Source organism: Macaca mulatta, chromosome 5 (assembly GCF_049350105.2).
Source record: "Macaca mulatta isolate MMU2019108-1 chromosome 5, T2T-MMU8v2.0, whole genome shotgun sequence".
NCBI classification, from domain to species: domain Eukaryota; kingdom Metazoa; phylum Chordata; class Mammalia; order Primates; family Cercopithecidae; genus Macaca; species Macaca mulatta.
The window spans coordinates 79,471,631-79,494,588 of NC_133410.1; the positions used below are offsets into that span (position 1 = coordinate 79,471,631).

At 35.3% G+C, this 22,958-nt stretch overlaps 1 protein-coding gene and 1 pseudogene across 2 annotated transcripts in view; one reads left to right on the top strand and one right to left on the bottom strand.

Annotated features, from left to right (window-relative positions):
* CHIC2 (cysteine rich hydrophobic domain 2) overlaps positions 1 to 15,591 on the top strand; it is a 49,004-nt gene extending 33,413 nt beyond the window's left edge. The window contains 3 exon segments of the mRNA NM_001257545.1: positions 10,420 to 10,476; positions 10,643 to 10,702; positions 15,243 to 15,591. Of these exon segments, the coding sequence (NP_001244474.1) occupies positions 10,420 to 10,476; positions 10,643 to 10,702; positions 15,243 to 15,293 (168 nt within the window). The 3' untranslated portion in view covers positions 15,294 to 15,591.
* LOC697476 (large ribosomal subunit protein eL14 pseudogene) lies at positions 13,564 to 14,276 on the bottom strand (annotated as a pseudogene). The gene has a single exon (XR_001444849.3). The product of XR_001444849.3 is annotated as a large ribosomal subunit protein eL14 pseudogene (transcript).
* Positions 15,592 to 22,958: the final 7,367 nt, after the last annotated feature.

Here is a 22,958-nt window from a genome sequence, read left to right on the forward strand (position 1 = left end):
TTAAGAGACAGGCTAGCGGCTTGTAACCTATATGGAAGAGGTTATGAAATGACGACAGAATAGAATGGATGGGCCTGTGAGGCTGGAAGGAGATATTTTCCTTGATCCAAGAATTTGCCTTGTGTGGGAAGAGATTGATAGGTGGAAGTTTCGGTGGCAGAGTAGGTGGGAGTGATTGATGAGAAGGAGAAAAACTGGCCAAGAGGGACAGAAGTTGGAACAATAGCTACTTTTTTAGCTACCTTATCAGCGTAAGTGTTGCCCTGAGCGATGGGATCTGACACCTTTTGATGGCCTTTGCAGGAATGACTCCAGCTTCCTTTGGAAGTGGCCTTGAGAAGAGTTTTTGTTAAAGAGGCATTAATGATGGAGGACCCTTGCATAGTGAGGAAACCTCTTTCAGCCCATATAACAGCATGGTGGTGCAGGATATGGAAGGCATATTTAGAGTCAGTGTAAATATTGACCTGTAGTCCTTTTGCAAGAGTGAGGGCTTGAGTTAAGGCAATGAGTTCGGCTTGCTGAGAGGTAGTGGAGCAGGGCAGAGCGGTAGCCTCAATGATAGATGTGAAAGATATAGCATAGCCTGCGTTTGCTGGTGAGTGGCGATTAGGCCTGGTGGAACTGCCATCGATAAACCAAGTGTGATCAGGATGAGGAACAGGAAAGAAGGAAATGTAGGGAAAAAAAATGGAGTGAACGTCAGGTGGATCAGAGAGATACAGTCATGGGGGTCAGGTGTGGTATCCAGAATAATGTGGGAGGCCAGATTGAAGTCCGGATCAGGAACAATGGTAATTGTGGGAGACTCAGCAAAGAGTGAATATAGCTGAAGAAGCTGGAGCAGAAAGTCTGTGTGTCAAGTGTTAGGAAGAAAATAGATTTTGTAAGTTATGAGAACTGTAGAGAGTGAGTTGAGTATAGTTTGTGATTTTTAGGGCCTCTAAAAGTATTAGGGTGGTGGCAGCCTCTGCACGGAGACATGATGGCCAGCCTAAAACAGTAAGGTCAAGTTGTTTGGACAGAAAGGCTACAGGGCGCGGTTCCGGCTCTTGTGTAAGAATTTTGACCCAACAGCTCTGTACTTTGGCTGTGTGTAATGAAAAGGGTTGGGATGAGTTCGGGAGAGCTAGCGTGGGGGCAGCTTCTAGGGCTGTTTTTAAGGAACGGAAAGAGGAGTGGCAAAAGGAGTTAGAATCTAGGGTCAGCTAGGTTTGCTAGAATAGAATAATGGGTTGTAGAGGGAGGTATTGAGGATAGGAGAGAATATGGGTTTGGCACCACGGCGTGGGTAGGCAAGACAATTTGGTTGATAAGGCGCAGAACCTGAACTAACCTTACAAGACTTGTGTGGTTTTTGGACAGGTAAAATGGGGGAATTGTAAGGAGAGTTTATAGGCTTTAAAAGGCCATGCTGTAACAAGTGAGTGATAACAGGCTTTAATCCTTTTAAAGCATGCTGTGGGATGGGATATTGGCATTGAGCAGGGTAAGGGTGATTAGGTTTTAATAGGATGTTAAGGGGCATGTGATCCATTAGGAGAGAATATGGGTTTGGCACCACGGCGTGGGTAGGCAAGACAATTTGGTTGATAAGGCGCAGAACCTGAACTAACCTTACAAGACTTGTGTGGTTTTTGGACAGGTAAAATGGGGGAATTGTAAGGAGAGTTTATAGGCTTTAAAAGGCCATGCTGTAACAAGTGAGTGATAACAGGCTTTAATCCTTTTAAAGCATGCTGTGGGATGGGATATTGGCATTGAGCAGGGTAAGGGTGATTAGGTTTTAATAGGATGTTAAGGGGCATGTGATCCATTCCCAGGGAGGGAGTAGAGGTGTCCCATACCTGTGGGTTAAGGTGGCGGATACAAGAGGAAGATGCCAAGGAGGCATTGGGTTGGGAAAAAGGGTGGCAATTAGGTGTGGCTGTAGGTTAGGAATAGTCAGGGAAGCAGATAATTTAGTTAAAATGTCTCGACCTAATAAGGGAGCTGGGCAGGTGGGGATAACTAAAAAGGAGTGCATAAAAGAATGTTGTCCAAGCTGGCATCAGAATTGGGGAGTTTTAAGAGGTTTAGAAGCCTGGCCGTCAATACATGGGGGGCAAGGGAAACAGGTCGTTGAAAAGAAGGTAATGTGGAGTGGGTAGCCTCCGTATTAATTTAGAAGGGGTTGGACTTACCCTCCACTGTAAGGGTTACCCAAAGCATCTGTGATGGTCCAGGAAGCTTCTGAGACAATTGGGCAGCGTCAGTCTTCAGCCGCTAAGCCGAGAAGATCTGGGAAGGAGTCAGTCAGAGAGAGCCTTGGGCCAGAGTTCCAGGGGCTCTGGGAGTGGCTGCCGGTGAGTTGGATAGTCTGATGTCCAGTGGGGTCCTATACAGCTGGGACACGGCTTAGGAGGAATCCCAGGCTGTGGGCATTTCTTGGCCCAGTGGCCAGATTTCCGGCACTTGTAGCCAGCTCCTGGGGGAGGAGGTTCTGGAGGAACCCCTGGCAGCTGCGGTTCGGGCGTTTGATGTGCTGGAGATATGGCTGGAGTTTGTCTCACAGTGGAGGCAAGGAACTGCAACTCAGAAATACATTGCTACTTGGTTGCCTGTACTCTATTATTTTACACCTTGAAGGCGAAGTTAATTAAGTCCTGTTGTGGGGTTTGAGGGCCAGAATCTAATATCTGGAGCTTTTTTTAGTGTTGGGAGTGGGTTGGGTAATAAAATGTATATTGAGAATAAGACAGCCTTTTGGCCCCTATGGATCTAGGGCAGTAAAACGTCTAAGGGTTGTTGTGAAACAGGTCATGGACTGGGCTGGGTTTTTATATTTGAGGTAAAAGAGCCTAAATGCTAACTGATTTGGGAGAGGTCAGATAAAGAAAAAGGAGCATTAACCTTGACTATGCCTTCAGCCCCAGCCATCTTCTTAAGAGGAAATTGTTGGGCACGTGGGGGAGGGCGAGTTGTGGAACGAAACTGTAAGCCATACCAGGTGTGAGGGGAGGTGATAGAAGGATTATAGGGTAGGGGAGCGGAGGCTGAGGAAGAATTGGGACCTAGCTCAGCCTGGTGAGGAGCAGTCTGGGGAGGAGAGGTCATATGGGTCTGTAGAAAAGGAGGATTCAAAGGACGCAGAGCTTGGAGTGGAGACTGAAGAAACAGGAGAGAAAGAAGAAAAATTTGGAATGAGTCGCATTGGGAGCAGAGACTAGGGAGGGACCAATGTGTAAAAGAATGCCTGGACGTCAGGCACTTCAGACCATTTGCCCATTTTTCGACAAAAATTATCTAGATCTTGTAAAATGGAGAAATCAAAAGTGCCGTTTTCCGGCTATTTAGAACCATTATCAAGTTTGTATTGGGGTCAAGTGGTATTGCAGAAGAAAATAAGGCGTTTAGGTTCTAGGTCAGGTGTGAGTTGAAGAGGTTTTAAGTTCTTAAGAACACAGGCTAAGGGAGAAGAAGGGGGAATGGAGGGCGGAAGGTTGTCCATAGTGAAGGAGGTAAGAGAAGGTAGAGACACGGAGAAGGGAGGTAGGGAGCAGCCCTTGGCTGCAATTTGGGTGAGCAGCCAAAGCTGGCGTCCCCGCAGTTGACTTGCCACCAAGGGAATGTGGGTGAATGACCAAGGCAGGCGTCCCCGTGGTGATCAGACTCCAATGAAATGTGGGTGAAGAATCAGGCAAGAGTCTCCGCAATGATTAAACACCAAGGGAAGGCTGTCTTCCCAAGTGCGTGACTGGCGCCAGAGTTTTGGGTTCACAGATAAAATGTGTATCTTTTGTCTCTACTAGAGAGGAAAAAGAACTGGAATTGGACAGGGAGATTGAAGGGTACAGAGAGAGGCTGGAGAAGAGAGTGAAAAGACCGCTTACCCGATTTGAAATTGGTGAGATGTTCCTTGGGCTGGTTGGTCTGAGAACCTGAGGTCGTAGGTGGATCTCCTCATGGAGTGAGGGTGAGGACAGGGGACTGGTGTCCCAAAGGAGTACCTCTGACCCGGGTCTTCGGCACCAAATGTCACACGCATCCTTGTGAAGAGACCACCAAACAGGCTTTGTGTGAGCAACAAGGCTGTTTATTTCACCTGGGTGCAGGCGGGCTGAGTCTGAAAAGAGAGTCAGCAGAGGATGGTCGGATTATCATTAGTTCTTACAGGTTTTGGGATAGGCAGTGGAGTTAGGATCAATGTTTTGGGGGCAGGGGGTGGATCTTACAAAGTACATTCTCAAGGGTGGGTAGAATTACAAAGAACCTTCTTAAGGGTGGGGGAGATTACAAAGTACATTGATCAGTTAAGGTGGATCAGTTAAGGTGGGGCAGAAACAAATCACAATGATGGAATGTCATAGTTAAGGCCGTTTTCACTTTTTTTGTGGATCTTCAGTTGCCTTTGGCCATCTGGATGTATACATGCAGGTCACAGGGGATATGATGGCTTAGCTTGGGCTTAGAGGCCTGACACTAAGCACTGATTCTTCCTTTTGTAATTACATATATTTTTTAAAATTCCTGATAGCCGTACTTTTTATTTTATTTGCTTAGTGAAATTCCTTTGTCTTATGAACGGTTTTTCTAATATTCTGTGATCAGTTGAAACTTTTTTATTTTTTAATTTTTTGGATAATTTTTTTTAAACAATAGTGGCAACATATTTGCTGCCCAAATTCAAGGAGACCATTCCTGCACCCTGCCCCAACCCAAGCGCATTTTTATTTGACTAGATTATTGAAAGCAAAAAAACCCTTTGAGACCAAGTGGGAAGATTGCCTAGTGGAAATAGGTCAGGCAGAAGGTGGGTCAGATGGGGACCTCAAAACTTAATTTTAGTTTTTTAAAATGTTAGTACTTTCTGAAATATTACTCAGAGTTAGTAGATAACAAACACCCTTTGAATTGTGCATGTTTGTGTACATGTTTCTTTTTTTCTGGAGAGAGAGAATCCCCATCTTTCATAATTCATAGCCAGTATAACCTAAACAAGATAATATTCTCTCACTAGCCTAGATTGTAAACTTGATGAAATTCTATTTAAGATTAGCACCTATTAAGTCACTGCTCAGTACTAAGAGGTTATTTTTGATTCACAAAATGTTAGCAATTTTTTTTTTTAGTGTATTTCCATCTAAAAATATTACTTTTAGTAAATAGTATATGATACTTCAGTGGGTGTTTTAATATATCTAGATTATGTAAAAGTTAATGTTCATATTAAAATTGTAAAAGGTCCTTTAATGTACAGGAAGGGAATTTGTTTAAAAATCCTTTTGAGAAATCATATTCTAGTTTTTTTGTTTTTGGTGAATCCAGGTTTTTCACGTATAATATTGTGATATGATTATCCAGTTTTCTGTACATCACTGGAATATAAAATTTCAAATTAATCCAGAATGAACAGAAGCGAATAATATAATTTCTTCTTAAGTTCTCCTATGTTAAAATAATTCATTTTAAATTATATATGGTTTCTTCCTAATAACTTACAGCTAAAAACGTTGTTTTACTTAACAAATTCAGTTTACACAGATGTCTAAAGATGAATAGCATTCTTATTTGAAAAATGTAAGTTAAAAACAAGATTATGAATACATTGAAAGCATTATTTTAAAGGTTAATTAATGCATTATAGATTCAGGAGTTTAAAATTTGTTTTAAGTAGGGAATTGAACATCTGAAATTTTTCTTTCCCATTTTGTGATGGTATGAATAAATCCAATTCAAATACATTTTAATTATAGGTTTAAAATAGATGAACTTTTATAAATCGTTGTTAGTGAGATATTCTATATATTTTGTTAGCATATCATAGCATCTTTTTGTTCTAATGACTGATAATACTATTTTATTGGGAAATATTAAGAGAAACTTTGTTACAGTTTCTACACTTAACTTTTTTTTCTTTGGCTCTTAGTACTCTAAAATTCATGAGATTTCCATTGGTTTTATTAGTAATGTCTAGAAAATCACTTCTTTGTAAAACCATGTGTTTAAACAATTGATTGTGAATAAATGAGTCATTGGGAATTAGGAAACTCTTAAGTAATAGTGGTGGCAAAGTAGGAGATTAATACCCTAAAGATTTTCTGAATGGTTCTTTGCTGTGCTGGAAGACATTTATGTCTAATGGCATTTAATTTGTTTATAGGGAATAATATTAATAATTTATTCCTAAGAAAGTTACAGTATTTAGGAAAAATTACAGAAGAACCTACTAACTCAAATTTGAATTTTCAGGAAATCTTAGTTTTCTATTGCAGTAATTGAGTTTGTCTAGGTATATGTGTGTTTTGCTGTTATAAGCTTACTTTAGATGCTTCTTTGGAAGATATGTCTTATATGGGTATGTCTTATCTAATATTGTTGATTAATCATTACCTTATTAGCCATTTTATGAATTACTGAGGCCCTTTTAGTTCTCTTTCAGTTTTCATGTTTTTCCTTATTTTCACAGTTCTGCTAAAGATCTAAAAGGGACCAAAGGCAATATAAGTAGAAGCCAAAATTTCTATTCTTATGTTTCTACTACTTGTTGCTCAACTTAAGTCTGTTTAATACCTGTTTAGTAATTGAAACGATATTTTTTAAATCTCTTGTTAATTTTTACTTTCACAAAGCTGAATGGCTGTATTAAAACTAGTTCACCAATGAGAAAAATATAACCACTAAGGTGTGGAAATGAAGAAAGGGTTTTTTTTTTTAAAAAAAAAAAAAAAAAAAAAAAGGGTCATTTAAAGTGAGCTGAGGGAGATGGGTGGGATCCAGATGCTTGGAGCTGTCTACTTCCAGACCAGGTTAGTAACATGATGCCATTCACACAAAAAAGTTGTTTTGCCTGCATGTTGTGAGTTGGTGGTCTTGGTCCTTTTAATTAGACATAAGAATACATCATAAAATTACGTTTCTTGTTGATCATCTTTTGCAGAAAGACTGAGAATTCCATTGGTAAAGAACCTAACCTGTCCCCTCACCCCCAGGGTGTGAACAGTGAAAAGGATTAAGGCCCACTGTAGGGAAGCTTGCACTAAAGCCTGCACTGCCCTTTCCCCTGTTCTTTCAGCTAAATAGATTTTTAGTTCCCATGACTATCGGTCTGGTGCTTTTCACAAGCACTAAATTCTCGTAAGAAAATTAAAAATGACTTATTTTTTTAGAAACTGGCCCGGAATACTGAAAGATGGTGTTTTTTTGGTACTTTGTTTCATGTTGATAGATCCCATACATATTATTTTTTTCTGATGCGTGTTAATTTGCTTCAGCTTGTTTTGAATTTGGAGTTGAAATAAATATTTAAAAACCAAGGACAGGTTGTTATATGATTAGGTTTGCTTGCCCACAGTTAGCAATTGTAGAGTTTGACACTATTGAATCTTATATTTCATTAGAAATAGCTACCTGACATCCTTGTGGACATAAACTCTTTAACTTTTATCTGGATGACTACATTTATAAAGTGATTTCTTTTCATGTTTAAAAGCTTTTAAGTAGCTTTTATAAATGCTGAAGTGTCATTTTTTTTAAGTATCTGCCAAATTGGTATTGTATTTAATCTTGAAACTATATTTTGGTTTTCTTAACTAAAAATAATTGCATAGTATTAAACATTCTCAGTAGCTAAACCTTTTTTTTTTTCTATTTAATTTGAGCTTTTGTTGTTACTAACAAATAATTTTTGGCACAGTTTCTTTTTTTTAAATGACTGCTAGAATCTATATACTTGTCACCTTAGTGTGCTAGAAGTGTTCCACTCAAATCAAGGGTTCCTTTCTGGTTTTGTATGTTCTCACCTGCTCCTCACTGTAAATCATTGAGATGTCAAGTTCAATGATTAATTAAGCTGCACGTGCAAGTGCTTTTTTTTTTTTCACCTGTCAAGCAGGAAAGAAGTCTTATAGCAAGATTAGATGGTGCTAATTCACAGCTTTTACTTCAGACTGTGAAGTGTGTAGCAATATTTTATATTTATATGCTTATTCAGAATGTGGCATATCAGGGCTTATTTGTTTTAGAATTCTTAAATATTGTAAGATACAATTATTATACCAAGCCCTATCATTAAACTCCTAATTATAGGCAAAGAAGAAATTGAGAATTCCTACATAAATATTTTGGAATTTAAGATTTATACTTTATAATTATCTTTTATTCAAATACTAGTAGTTGATTTAAGTTAAAGTAAATATTTTTAAGTTTTAAAATTGTGTGTATGAATGTGTCTATATATCATAATGAAATCTATCCTTATTATAGCATGGGTTTAAATTTCTGATGAAATGATGGTGGTAACTACATTTTTTTCTTTAAGTAATAAGTATTTGCAGAATGTAGTGTTAAGCTTCTGGGTACTATTTTATACATTAATATAAGACAATGGACTTGGAAAGCTTGTTCCACTCTAGTTCTTTCATCATCCACCAACCCCCAAAATCATCAGTAAAAGTAAAACCTCAAATTGTATAGTAATCTTAATCTATTATTAAAAGGCCCTAGAAAGAAAGATTACAAGGTAGATTCAGGTTTTGAATCGGTTTTGCCATTGGTTTAGCAGCGGGTGGGCAGGCAGATGCCTGCTCAGAGTAGAACCTATTGCCATTTTTCACCATTGATAGAGTAGCCTTTCAGAGTCAATGAGCTCTGTCAATGTGAGCTTGTCAAGGCTACAACTTCATAGACCTGAGAGGCGGTTTGAGAGGTCAGCCCTTTTCAGGTTCGCTGTGATGCAAATGAACTTTAATGCTTAAACAACTATTGGAATTTTTATGTCTGCTCCTTGTTCTTTTTTCTTCACAAAGTCATTGACGAGACATTCAGTGCTTTTTAAATTGGAAGTTGCATTGTGCTAAAGACCTAGTACAGATTTACGGAGGGCTGAAAGCAGTTAGATCATGTTCTTTTCATGGTGCGATTAGAATCAAATCGATTTCCCTACAGCCTTCAGCATTCAGATGGCAATTTTAACAAAGCTTGGGGGCTAGACAAGGGACAAAACGACCGAACTGAATGTTAATTACACTCTGCAGCCTTATTTTCTTTTGATTTGGGGCTGACTGGCAACTAAATTAACAAAAAGTGTGACCATAACTGCTGCCCTATTTTCATTTAAAAGGAGAGCTGCCTCTAAAAGGCTATCTTTACAAAGAAACAAGTGAGGTCTGCTGATCATTGTTAACAAGGGCACATTTTTTTCTTTAAAATTCTTGCCAAAAAGACTCTTCAAAAAAAAGTAATGTAATAATAAATTAGTCATTGGCATATGATTACCCAGAGAAGTAGCTGATTTTCTGAGTTTTGTGACATAAGCTTGGAAAACGTAAGGCAGTAGTCGTAATTCATTGGTAGTTATGAATTATAATTGGCACCTATGTGACTTTGGTGTGTCTTTAGCATGTTTAATATGCTAAAAGGTAAAGTAACTATTTAAAGTAGATATTTTAAATACATGTTAAAATTTTATTATGTAACATTAAACTGTTCAAACCCAGCTTGATCCTAACAGTTTTGCACCTAGCTAATCCTTGCTTGACATGCACATTTTCATATTTGATTACTAGTACTTCCTTATACCACATTAATAGTGGTAAGATGTTTTTTTCTTTCCTTTGCAAGAAAAGTGCAGCTGAACCAAGTTGCAGTTGATCCTGGTGGCAACACTGTCATTTTTGCACCTGCAGCTGTGTCAGTCTCATCCTAACACCTGGCACCATGAATTATCTTCTTTTATCCATACTCCCAAGCAGGAAACATTTCTTGCAGCATAGCGTATCTTGCTTGCATCAGTCAACTGAAGTAAATTCTCAGTTGATTCCTGAAACAGTAATATTGAATTAAGAGTTTGATTTTACTATCAGATGGCACTTTTATGTTGGTTTAAATAAAATTTTGACTCTTCAAAAAAATCTATTGGTAGAATAATCAGTAAGCTGTCTTTTAAATATGGGCATTATTTTAAGCATGGTGTGAAAATTAGTTTGATTTTATAATTCATTGATTTAATATTAACTTCCAATTTTTTGTTTTGGAACTTACTGAAAGGCCATTTGCATTTTGTTAACTAATATTTACTTTTGTTGTAAAATATGTATTAAGGAGCTTCTGTTACTATTTAAGTATTGGAAACATATTTTTGAAAAAAGTGGGGATTTAATTTTATTTGGCAGATGACATTAGCTTTTAAACCTTGATAGTTTTAAATCAGAGGCTAGTAAAAAAAGATTCATATGATAGAAATAAAGCCATATCTTTTTAAAGAAAGAGAACTCTTTGTGTTCAGGTTACCATTTAGTGCTTAGAAAATGGATAGTGATGCACACCACACTATACTCAGTCACTGTCTTACACCTCTTCCCTTTTCACAGAAAAAGCAGCTGCAAAACAAAGTTTTCTAAAACCAGTCAAGAGTAAACTTTTTTCTCATTTGTCTTCCAGACACGAAGATCGATTGAGAAGTTATTAGAATGGGAAAACAATAGGTTATACCACAAGGTGAGTACCACAGGGAGCAGCTTCGTACTGTTGGGGTCTGAATTGCACAGTATGGAAACAGATGCTTTTGTTGAACTAAAAATATGAAAGGTGGACAAATGGGTTAGTCTGTGTGCTGCAATAAAATAGAGCTCATTTTTCTTCTTTTACTCTCCTACTTGTCTAGCTGTGCTTGCATTGGAGACTGAGCAAAAGGAAATGTGAAACGAATAACATGATGGAATATGTAAGTTAAAGGGCTGTTTTGTGAGTTTCTCTATTAAATGATCATTTATTTTGCTTCTGATCTTATTCTTTCCATGATTATTAATCAGCAAAGGTGTCAGGAGCTTAATCTCCTGAGTGCAAGGATTTTCTACGGTTCACAGATGCATGGTTTCATGTGCAAGACTGATTTATAAAGTTATGAATGACTTGAAAACAAGGCTTCACTGTGTTCTGAAAAATAATAAATTAATTGCCAAGATAAAATAGGCTGAACATGTGTTGATGGAGTGTGAAATTTTAGATGCTGTATAAAGAATAACCACAACTTTGGTTACGCAGCAAGTCAGATATGGCTTTTTTATATAATGCTAATCAAGTTTCCAAGTATGGAAGAAAACCTTTCAGCCAAGCCATTGGAGCTTAAGAAACCTTTAGCCTTTATAGATTTTAACTGTCCGTACCTCAGTGCCCTTTAAAGAATCTGTTTTAAAGTGTTATTAGAATATCGCTTTGTAAAAATTAAAAGTAAGCAGGAAATGAGATGTTGATCATCTTGTGTTTACTTGTTAAAAAATATCTAATTTGGCATATATATACAATGAATTTTGTACTTACTCAGCATGGGATTTAATTTACTGACTCCATGATTTACTTGAGCAGTTTTTCTCCTTTTGAAAATTTCAGAATATTCTAGAAAATTAAGAATTTTAATTTTCTTTTGAGCTTGAGTACTGTACTTTAAATATGGCCAGGTTGTTACTTTAGAAGAAAAAGATCTAAGGAAAAATTAATTGTTGAAAGTAAAACTCAGAGCCTTTGTGAAGTATCTGTTATAACATTTCTGAGGAATTTTGCCTATTCTTTAAAACAATATAGCCATCATAGATGTGTGTGTGTGTATGTGTAAAATATTGATTAAAAGAGTGTTTTGTTGTAAATTATCATAAAATCATTTTTCTCTGTTAGCATTTTCCTGTTCTTTCATTATCACACAGTCAAATCCCATTTCTAGCCTTGAACATAAAAAATATTTTTAAAATGTCTTAGACTAGCTTTATTCAATGAACCAAATAATGTAGATTTTATCTTTATTATGTCAACATGTTAATTTATGATGATGAGAAAGACACCTGATACTTCTTTATAATCGTAACACATTTGAGTAACCCATTTTGAGGTGAGAATACTAGTCTTGTATTTTCATCTTAGATAGTAAGAGGGTTTATGTACATATTTTGGGGAGAAGGATGGATAGGAGATGTAAAGAATTTGGTGAAAAAAAAGTTACTACATTTGTAACACAAACACTAAGCTTAAAACTAAGTTATTAATTTTTTGTGCATTTCTAAATTTACTTTGGAAAGGAAAACATAAAAGTTGTCCCAATGCTATGATTTCCAGATAGAACTGTATGACTATAATTTATTCATAAAGTAATTTAAGCTTCCAAAACATTCTGAACTATATGCTTTGTTTGTAAAATAAGTTTCCTTGAATTTTTAGATAATTAAACACTTCTACTAAAGCCATTATATTATTTTCACTCCATCATAGAAGATATCCAGAAGAGTAGTAAAGATAAAATAAATATTTAAATTGCTAGGAAAAAGCTGGGTGTAGTGGGCATGCCAATAGTCTAGCTGGGGAGGCTGAGGCAGCAGGATCACTTGAGTCCAGGAGTACAAAGACAGTCTGGATAACATAGCAATACCTGCCTCTCTTTTAAAAAAAAAAAAAAAAAAAAAAAAAAAAATATATATATATATATATATATATATATATGCATGCTGGGGAAAAATGTGTTTTGCTAGATTTTCTTAGAGTATATATATATTTTTGATAGTTGAAAGTGAGAATAATGTAGCTTAAAAAATTCATTAAAATGAATTTTAAAAGTTAAACTAGCAAATAAAATTCATTTTATCTAATGAATTTGGGCCCTTTTAACCATTTGTCCCTCTTTCCCTCAACTTTTCTTTAACTTAAAGAAATTTCATTTTGTTAAAAGAAAATAATTATCTTTGATTAAATTTGAACATTGGAAATACTAAAAATATATATATATATATATACACACACACCACCTTGGTGCTAACTTTTCTTTGTTCAGATATGGTAGAGACAGATGATTTAGAATAAATGAGACAAGTGGCTTCTGAAGGAAAAATTTGTAGGATGTATTATTTAAAAACTAATAGTTCAAATGTAGGCAAAGATAGCCTTTATTTTATGTTATGTATTAATAGTATATATTGTAAAGTGTGGGTATGCCCACAACTGGGGACTAAAATTATAAAGACTGATTGAGGACATATTTGAAATACAAAAGAATTTGTTTAATGCTGACTCTTAAGTAGTTTAAACATTTAATTGTCAAATTTTAAAGCTGCAAAGAATCTTGTCATCTAGTTCGATGCCTTTGTTTTATAGATAGGGAAATGTAGCCCAAATGAAGAAGCTAGTTGGGAGAAAATATTTTAACAGGGAGCTAGTGAATATTTTGTAGGCAAATCACAGGTCAGGAGAGTGGCAAATGTGACAGCTAAGGCTTAGTGCAGGATACCTAGAGTAAGACAGGAATATTTTTGAGCCAGGTATAGAAGTGTGTCTTCTTTATTGAGGCAGATCAAAACCCAGGAGAACTGAAAAGTGAAAATGAAGATTCCTGGCCCAGACAGCTAATCTGTAGAAGTATTGAAATCTAGAGGTCATATCAAGCAAGACACAGTTTCTGAAAAAGAACGATGAGTCACTAGACTTAGAAACTTTTTTTTTTTTTTTTTTTTTTTAAGGAACTGATTATTTAATGTTTATTGTAATCCTACTATCAATCTGCCTCCTAACTCCAGTCTCAACAGGCTTTAAATCCAAAGGCTTAAATACATTTGCCAACATGTCAAAAAGAACCTTTATTACTTTTTTTGATTGCCACTTACGCTCTCTTGCCAGATGCCTTTGGAGCAGGTGCTTTCTGGGCTGGAGCTTTTTGACCCTTCTGAGCTTTTGGAGCAGGCACAGCCTTCTGGCCAGTGGCTTTCTGGGCAGGAACCTTCTGGGCTGGAGCCTTTTTACTCGCGGTGGTCATCTTTTTTGCTGGAACTTTAGCAGCAGCAGCAGCAGCAGCAGTACCCTTAGTACCAGGTGCTTTTTTGGGAGAAGCTTTCAGGAGAGCTGCCTTTTGAAGCTTCTTAACTTCATTCTTGATTATTCTGTTCCTCATTTTCTTTGCCTTCATAACTTTAAAACGATCAAAATCTGTCATCTTGGCTTTCCTTTCTCTGGCTTCAATCTTTTTGGCCCATCGTGTGGCTGCCCATTTTGTATTGATGTCTGCCTTCTGCCACGCTTGTCGGACATACTTCTGGCGGGCACTGTGTGGAAACTTGAGGATGAAATCAGTGAGCTGCATGCACTTGAAAGGCATGGCCTGTCTCCTCACTTGAGTGCAAGGTCCATCGACCAAAGCCCTGTTCTGATCAATAACATCTACAATCGCGACCAATTTTCTGGCATGAGGTCCAAAGGAGACGTAGGCCACCCGGCCAACCTCCACGAAGCGCCTGAACACCATGTTGGCGGCGTTAGGCGAGAAGACTTAGAAACTTTTAATATCAAATAATTTTTAAATCACCATCTATTTCATACAAATTTGGGGCAAAAGAAAGAGTTGATTGTAATTTAAGAAAATTCAAATTTGGAAAAACTAGCTTTGGTCACCTTGTGTAACTCTGTGTTACCATATTTTGTTTTCATTGGTTTTCCTTTAGTTTCCTATTAAAAGGCCTTTTGGAACAAATTTTGGCCTGTAATTTTGCTAACCTAAGAAGAAATGGACTTTTTAAAAAATTAGGAGATAAAGGACCTTTTATCTGAAGATTACATATTCTGGTAGAGTAAAATGAGAGCAACTCTAGAACTTAGAGAAGATTCGTGTAATTGGGTTGATTAAAAAGGAGAAAGTCTGAAGAAAAATGTTGGGTGAGCTGCAGTCACGTAGGGTGGTAGAAAGGGCAAGTCTTTGGAGTTAAAGACAATCTTTTATTCAAACAGTGAGTCCACAATCAATTGTGATACAACTTCTCTGGATCATCAGTTTCCTCATCTGTAAAACAGGGATTATAATACTTACCTCATAGAAAAGTTGTTGGGTTTAAAGAGACCCAATGTAGTATGGAACACCTGGTATACAGTTAGTTCTAAATGCATACTAGCCCCTTTTCTCATGAGCGCAGGGGAGCATGCATGTATGCATGTTTGCTCCTCCAGTGTGTCAGGGGCACTATCTATATCACCCTTCTCAGACTTTGGTGATTTTACTTGCTTATTTGTCTTCCTTTTCATAGAGCCGAGGTATTTCATGTATTTGGTAAAGGTCCAGAAATAGAAAAATTCTCAGTGATGGAGCTCTGCATTATCAGATAAAGATCTGTTTTAGTAATGCAAAGTTGCAGTTTTAAAATGTGAATGGATTTTCAAAAAAATTGCGATAGCATATAATTGAAGTTTTAAGAAAAAATTTTGTTTAAATCTTTTAAAAACTTTTTCTTCTCCTTTTACAGGTCATCCTCATAGAATTTTTACCAAAGACACCGATTTTTCGACCAGATTAGCATTTACTTTATTTATAGAGACTTTCCAAGTATGTTGTCTTTCCAATGGTGCCTTGCTTGGTGCTCTCCTGGTGGTGACATAACATTGGTTCTACAGAATCGTGTGGTGTTTTGTTTGTTTGTTTGTTTGTTTGTTTTTAAATAACCGCATGTTCTAAGTGTGCATTTTTGTCAATCTTTGCAACAGTTATTTCATATAGATGTTTAATACTTAAGTTATTGTGCTCTTTTCTGTTATGTATTCTGATTTTCAAGGATTACTTTTTTGTATTATCAAAAAAATACATTTGAACTTAGCATAAAAAGTGGCCAGCCTTTTTTATTTTGTCACCAAGGTACACACAGTCCTTTATTTATAAATTCCTTAACAGAGAAAAACACCTTTGTAAGGCTCAAGTTACCTATTCCAGCAAGCACACTTTTTGTATCATTTTTTCTTTCTTTTAAAATTTGATATTGTCATTATTTTAAAATAGTAAGTTTTCTTTAATAACCTTTTGGAACCTAACATATCCTTTCTCATACAATTTCTAATGCTCTGTTTATGGCAGATAATCTGTAACATTATGAAGACCTATCAAAAAGTTTTAAGAGTATTACTGTCTTCAAAGGTAGTAAGACAGGATTAAATGTTTATTAGAATAGACAAATCAGTGAATGGTATGCATGTATCTAGTGGTTACTAGAACTCAGGATCACAAAATATAGTAGCATCACAATCTGTGTATATTTTTGATCAAGATGATAATAATGGCCTTACTTGGGTTACTTTTATTGTTTATCAAATCTTATTTACAAAAGAGTGGAAGTATTCCTTTACACAATTTCTGAGGAAAATATTTCTTCCAATCTATCACAATTATAGAATGGATATATGTTTCTGAAAAGTTTTTGAAAGAAAGTAAAAGTTCTAAAACTAAAAGTAAGCTGGTATTTAATATCCCATTGATATTTAGAACCGATTGTTAATAAGAAATGGAGGATGCATTTAGTACTGTTTTTATCCACTAGTTCACTTTCAGTACAGTTAGGTATACTTGTTTTGATTGAGAGTGTGACACATATGTTAAATCAGATTAGCTTGTTTCTTTTAAATATACATATACCCGCATACATATTTTTTTCTCCTTTTTGTTGTGCATATCTCTATGCATTTTTAAACTTTTAAATTTGTGAATGACCTATATGTAAATTTTTGTTTTTATGAACCAGAAATTATACAAGTTTTAATGTGTGTCAAGAACTTGTTCTATACAACTGTGGTATCGAGCAATAATGTCAATAACTTTTGGAATTATATAAACTATGCTTAATAATTTGTATTGAGAATTGGTACCACTATACAATACTTTTTTCCTTGTATTAAATCTTTTAAATACCAGTTTCATTAATTTATATACCTGTATTTTTAAAAGTATTTCTTTGTACTTCTTCAAAGTACTGTAATCCTTTATAAATTTGAATAGTCAAATGCCAGTATCTCATGTCCTATATCCTGTCTTGGATATTAGGAGCTATCTTAAAAACTAGGATTAAATTTTTTTTTTTTTTGGTTTGGGAATTATATGTTTTCCTTGCCCCCCAAATAACAACTTGAATTTGTGGAACACTTTTCCTGTGAAGAGCTCAAAGTACAAAGAATTCAAATACTTCTTATTTTATTTAACTTGTATCTAGGGTGTGTCCAACCACCTTAAAGTAGTGCAATTAAAAATAATGCCATCTAGAAACTTCAGTATTCCTCTGTGGTTTCAGTGTGAAAAATAATTGTATCTTCATACAATGCTAAATCTGCCTCAGGATTCAGAAACATCAGAAAAATATAATGACTGTGTAAACTATGCAGCACAGTGTTCCGTGTATAAAATTGTATAAATCCATAGAGCACCATATTGATCAGCTTTATAAGAAGAACTTATCTATTTACATAATTTATTCTCCTATTATTAGTCTACTGTGGATAATAATTTTAAAATTACTACATTCCCTTAAGGATATTTTAATGGTAAGATAATTTTCATAGTCGATGATACTAAGTGTAGAATTTTTAAAAGCTTTTTTGATTTTATTCAGCCATGTGCCATTTACTTAAAGATTTCCTAGAAACGTACACTTCCAATGTATATATAGAAAAGAACTGTGAATACTTAATATGTGGTATTATCATAAGCCAGTTATGCCTTGGGCATTTAGATTTTCATGCTTGGATTTTCGTTAGTAGCCTATAGTATAACTCTGTCCTTTCTTGAATCATGAATTTAAGTGCCCACATTACTGGATATTAGAGATGCCCATGTTAAGTAAACATCAGTCTAAGGGAATATTTAAAGTGATAATTTTTCTTCAGCTTCTGTTTTCTGACTTAAAGTTTGTGGGACATAAACTAGAGCTTTTTAAACTGGCCAAGAAAAAATATTATTGGCAGAAACTTTGGTATATGGATTCTACATAGGTTGAGTAAATAACTTATGGTCTTTTTAAAATACATTAATGGCATTTTACAATCAGTCACCATTTCTGTATAGAAACATTCTTTTCTCAAAAAATGTACATTATATTTTAATATTTAATATTAATATTAATATATAACTCTGGCTATCTGGGTTAAAAGGATACTCCAAAGCTTAATGACTATAGTAAAACTGATGTGATACATTTAGCTTCTAAGGTAGATGTTGGCCCTCCCTTACATGGAGATCACCTTACCTATCTAAAATGATCATCACTCTTTAATGACTAGGTTTCATTTATTTAAAATATAAAAATGTAATTTTACCCTAACATCAACAAAATAAATTCAACAAAGTCTTGAATAATAGTAAACAATGATTTTCTTTTCTTATTAGAAAAACTAGTTTTGTAATTGAGTAATTTTAAATCAGGAAGAATCCAGCTTTCCCCAAGGTTTTGTCTTTAGTGTTATTTTTTCAGTGTTAGCTTCTGGTTGTTTTTTTATATTAATAGACCCAGGCCAACCATAAAAATCTTTGACAATATGCTGCCCTATCTTTGGATGTAAAAGGACATTAAATAATAATACGTACAGTTGAACGCACAGTTGCATGAGTTCAAACTACTAGTTTTGTATAACACTATGTACATAGTCAGACTATTTCAACTTTTGTGGTATTTAGCTTCACAATTATAACCTTTAACTGCATGCAGATATTTCACTGTAAATATTTGCTTTGACTTGCTGTTGATCAGTAGTACTAAAAACTACAGTGTGTTAAAAACTGCCTTGGACTGAACTCCAGAATCTAGTCCTATACCCTCTTTTCTTTTATCCTTTTGGACACCATGGATCCTTTTGCTGTCCTCCTGATGTCCAGAGTCTTTACCTAGGCCTGAACATAGTTCAGAATTGCATTTTTATCTTTCTTCCTCAAAGCTCGCAGTAAGAACAGTAATTCTATTTTTTTTTTTTTTTTTTTTTGAGACAGTCTCATTCTGTCGTCCAGGCTGGAGTGCAGTGGCACCATCTTGGCTCACTGCAACCTCCACCTCCTGGGTTCAAGCAATTCCCCTGCCTTAGCCTCCTGAGTAGCTGGGATTACAGATGCCTGCCACCATGCCCAGCTAATTTTTTGTATTTTAGTAGAGACAGGGTTTCACTATGTTGCCCAGGCTGGTCTCAAACTCCTGCGCTCAAACAGTCTGCCCATCTTGGCCTCCCAAAATAAGAACAGCAATTCTTTTGCATTCTTAGGTAGGTATTTAAAAGACCAATTAAAGTAAGTCGCATTAAGTGATGAATGGCTGACACCCTCAGTTCTGCTACGGTGGTACTTGCATTTTAAAAAGAGATTTCTTAATTGATGCAGTGGTGCAATTGATGTTTCCTTTTGAAAAGACCCTAATGGTCCACACTTTCTAGGGAGGGAACAATAGGATGGTTGGACATGGAGTTGCTTCTCAAACCTCTGTTTTTGAAAGAAGGTGATTAATAATTAGTTTTTGGGAGGAAAGAATAGGCTAATTTTAAACCAAACTATTAATTATCCCATAGCTGTTTGTGTATAAATATTTAACCCTTTCTTAAATAAAGTAACTCTTAATTTTTCCTTGATATCATAGTCAACTTTATGTTGTTTTAGGACTATATCTTAAGTTGAGGTTTGAAGAATGTCTTTAAATCTTGAGTTATCTTGTTCTGCACTTCTGTGGAGACCGTTAGATAATAATTAAGAGAAGCCTAAATATTGATATTATTAATCATAATTCTATCAGTTTTTGTAATATGGAGCATTATCTCCCCCACCCCAATGGCATATTGAACTAACAGAGGTTGTTTATAATCTTAATAAACAGGATGTTGATCCTGATTTGGAATTCATTTCTGATATTCTACAAGACCATCCAACTACTTGGCCTTTTTGCTTTCATTTTCATTTTCCAAGCAGGAAGATACTATGACTACCTCATGGTGTTATCTTGTGAAGCAATATTTTTCAATAGTTTATATCCCTGTTATTAAGTCCTATATAAAAGTAAGTAGTTAGATGTTTAATAATAATGATTGAATAGGTTTTTCAACTTATTTACAAAGTCAGCACAAACTTGAATTACTGTCAGGTTTTGCATTTAAAATGGAAGAGACTGGGTATTCCCTGTATGTACTTAAAATGCTTTACATGTTTAAAAATCAGGGAAACATTAAATATAGTACTTTGAAAAAAGTTTCTTTCTAATAAGATTTTTTAAAAATGTAGTTATGTCTGAGATACTTAAAATCCTGCCTTTTAAAATATCCCCTCTATTTCATAAACATGGTGCTCTGATATTGAGTTGATTACTTTCTTCTCTTTGTGAAAACCAGTATATTGCTTTCCTAGCTCTTTATCTTAGAAAGTATTTTGATGAACTGACCATACCAGGCATCCTTAATTTTGGCAAATAAGGTGTATATTGCTTTGTTGTTTTTTATTTAAAGAAACACAGTGTCAAGCAGCCTTCAAGAGACATACGTGATGGGTCGGTGTTTCGTCTACTTTATTGAGACATAACGTACCCTCAGACTGCAGTTTGTGTCCTATTGTGTCTTCTGCTGGTTCTTAATTTAGTATATAACTGGTTCCATTTCTCTTTTTTTGGCATAAATTCTGTATAGATTTAAAATGTTCTAGAAGGAAAGAGTATTTCCTCAAGAAACCTTTTGCTCTAAATTAAAGAACTCCTCTTCCTTTAGTAGCAGCTATTTAATTAGGTAATTACAACAATCTCATTACATGGCCACCAAGTCTATAAATAGGAGCTTGTTTTAACTCAAGTATCAAAGCACTTTTAAATTCTGTATTTTTATGTTTGTTGAGGTTACTAGCATTGTGCCCTCTCAGAAGAGTTAAGTATTGTGAAACTTAGCAGTTGTGGCAGTAGAAGCAAGGCAAACATGATTGGAAGGCAAGATGCTGAAATCTACTGGCTGAGAGAAATAACTGCATTATTATCCTACTCTTTAGTTTACAAGGGTGAACGTTATGCAGTGGTCAGGAATTGCACACAGCTTTTTGCTTTCTTTATACGTTCTTTATATATTAAAATGGAAATTATTTTTAAAGAAAAAGAAAAAATATTATTCTAGATAGAATTTTCCTTTATCATCATGTCCTTTGAGAAGATAATGGTAGGCTACCTTGAAACAAATATACTTAGATTTATCTTTTATAATATAAATGTGACCATTAAAAAAATAAAATAAAGGGTTCCAGGAATTTGTTCCTATATCCTTAAATGAACATGGAATAGTTTTCATATAAGATAATCAGAAATTTCTGATGGTGAGCAGTTATGCAGAACTAAGAGCAGGGTCCCTAAAAATATGCTTTTGGATAATTATACAGCATTCAGATAAGTCTAATAACATTAGAAAATGAAGATAACTGGTAAAATATAAAGTTGAATGTGAAAGGTAAGTATTACGTTTTTGCTTTCATTATTAAGATATTAATCCCACTGCCAAATAAGCATAGTTTTTCTTTTTTGGAGATGGAGTCTCACTCTGTCACCCAGGCTGGAGTGCAGTGGCACGATTTTGGCTCACTGCAGCCTCTGCCTCCCAGGTTCAAGCAATTCTCCTGCCTCAGCCTCCCAAGTGTTTGGGATTACAGGCATGAGCCATCACGCCCAGCTAATTTTTGCATTTTTAATAGAGACAGCGTTTGGTCATGTTGGCCAGGCTGGTCTCAAACTCCTGACCTCAGGTATCCCGCCCACCTCAGCCTCCCAAACTGCTGGGATTACAGGTGTGAGCCACCACACCCCGCCTATTTTTCTTAAAATGAGATTGTTTTGTTAGATAAAAACTTGTTGGCCTTCATAATTACGAAGAAATACATAATGGGTTATATTTAAGGTGACTCAGTTTTTGGTCCTGTGTTGGTTGTAGTATATTTAGTCTTGTAAAATTAACTCTTCATTGATTGTATTGATTGTTCTTTTTTTAGTAAACAAATGGAGACTAATTTGAGTTAGGGATTTTTTTTTTTTTCCCCATGTTTGGCTTGCTTTGGCTAGTTTTGTTGCTTTTAAGTGAGTCTACTACAACATGTCATTTCAACACACGATTCCATATTCAAAAATAAAATATGGGCTAATTCACATCATTTTGTCTTTAAAGAATATGATATATTAAATAAGATCTTAAGCTGGTGTATTTGGAATTGGAAAAGGGAATCTGGAACTTAGATCAAATCACTTTAAAGGAAATTGGCCAAACTAATAATGTCTGTTAAAATGACCATATGAATGAATGAGTACATGCACACACACCTGCTTCTGTAGATATGACCTGTACAATGTGTGGGGAAAAGCTAATTAAATTGACGTCATTACAATATCAGTTTAGAAACTGTGTACAATGAATTTAAAGGTTTATATTATGCGTTCATGAACTTGAATCATAGTTGGAAGAAAAAAATAGGGCAAAAATGTAGCTTATATAATATTACCTTTGTTTCCCCACAATGGTGTTTTAGTTATCTCTTAAGTTTAAAATTAATGCAGCTTGTAAATAGGATTCTCAATTATCCTGTTTCAGTTTTTAAGCTTTCAGTGGGAGGCGGAAATAATTCCAGTTGCCACTTCTGTAAATAGACGTTCAGCACTATTTAAAATAGCTTATCTGTGGCATTGTATCAAGTGACTATTTGTAATACAAATTTTTCGTTTTACTCAATTGACCCAGATTCTAGTATAAACCTTTACTAACATAGATCCATATATGGAAATACACACATACACACACAGAATCAAAGATGAAGTAACTGTGACTCAGTACACTAAGACATCTCTTTGCAGTAGACAGTAAAGATAACTCCATCACCTGGATTGTTTTAGTTAAAACACAGAATGACAGTTGATTCTACATGAAACATAAAAACTAAAGGGAAATTTTGTTTGTGAATTATTTTTGTTTCCTTGAGTCATCATACTATAGTTCTTAAAGAAAACTTATTTTCTGAATTTTTATTCTTTTATTCACATTTTTCATCCTGACCAGAAAAAACGTGAGCATTCTCAGAAGTGAATTGTTTCTTTTTTCACAAATAGAGATCTATGCAAAAATGCCATTACCGCTTGCACTAGTTACTATCTTAGAATCCATCGCAGAAAGCCTAAAAGATAGCCCAACCTTTTGTACCCACAGTCTTAGATATTGTTAGATAG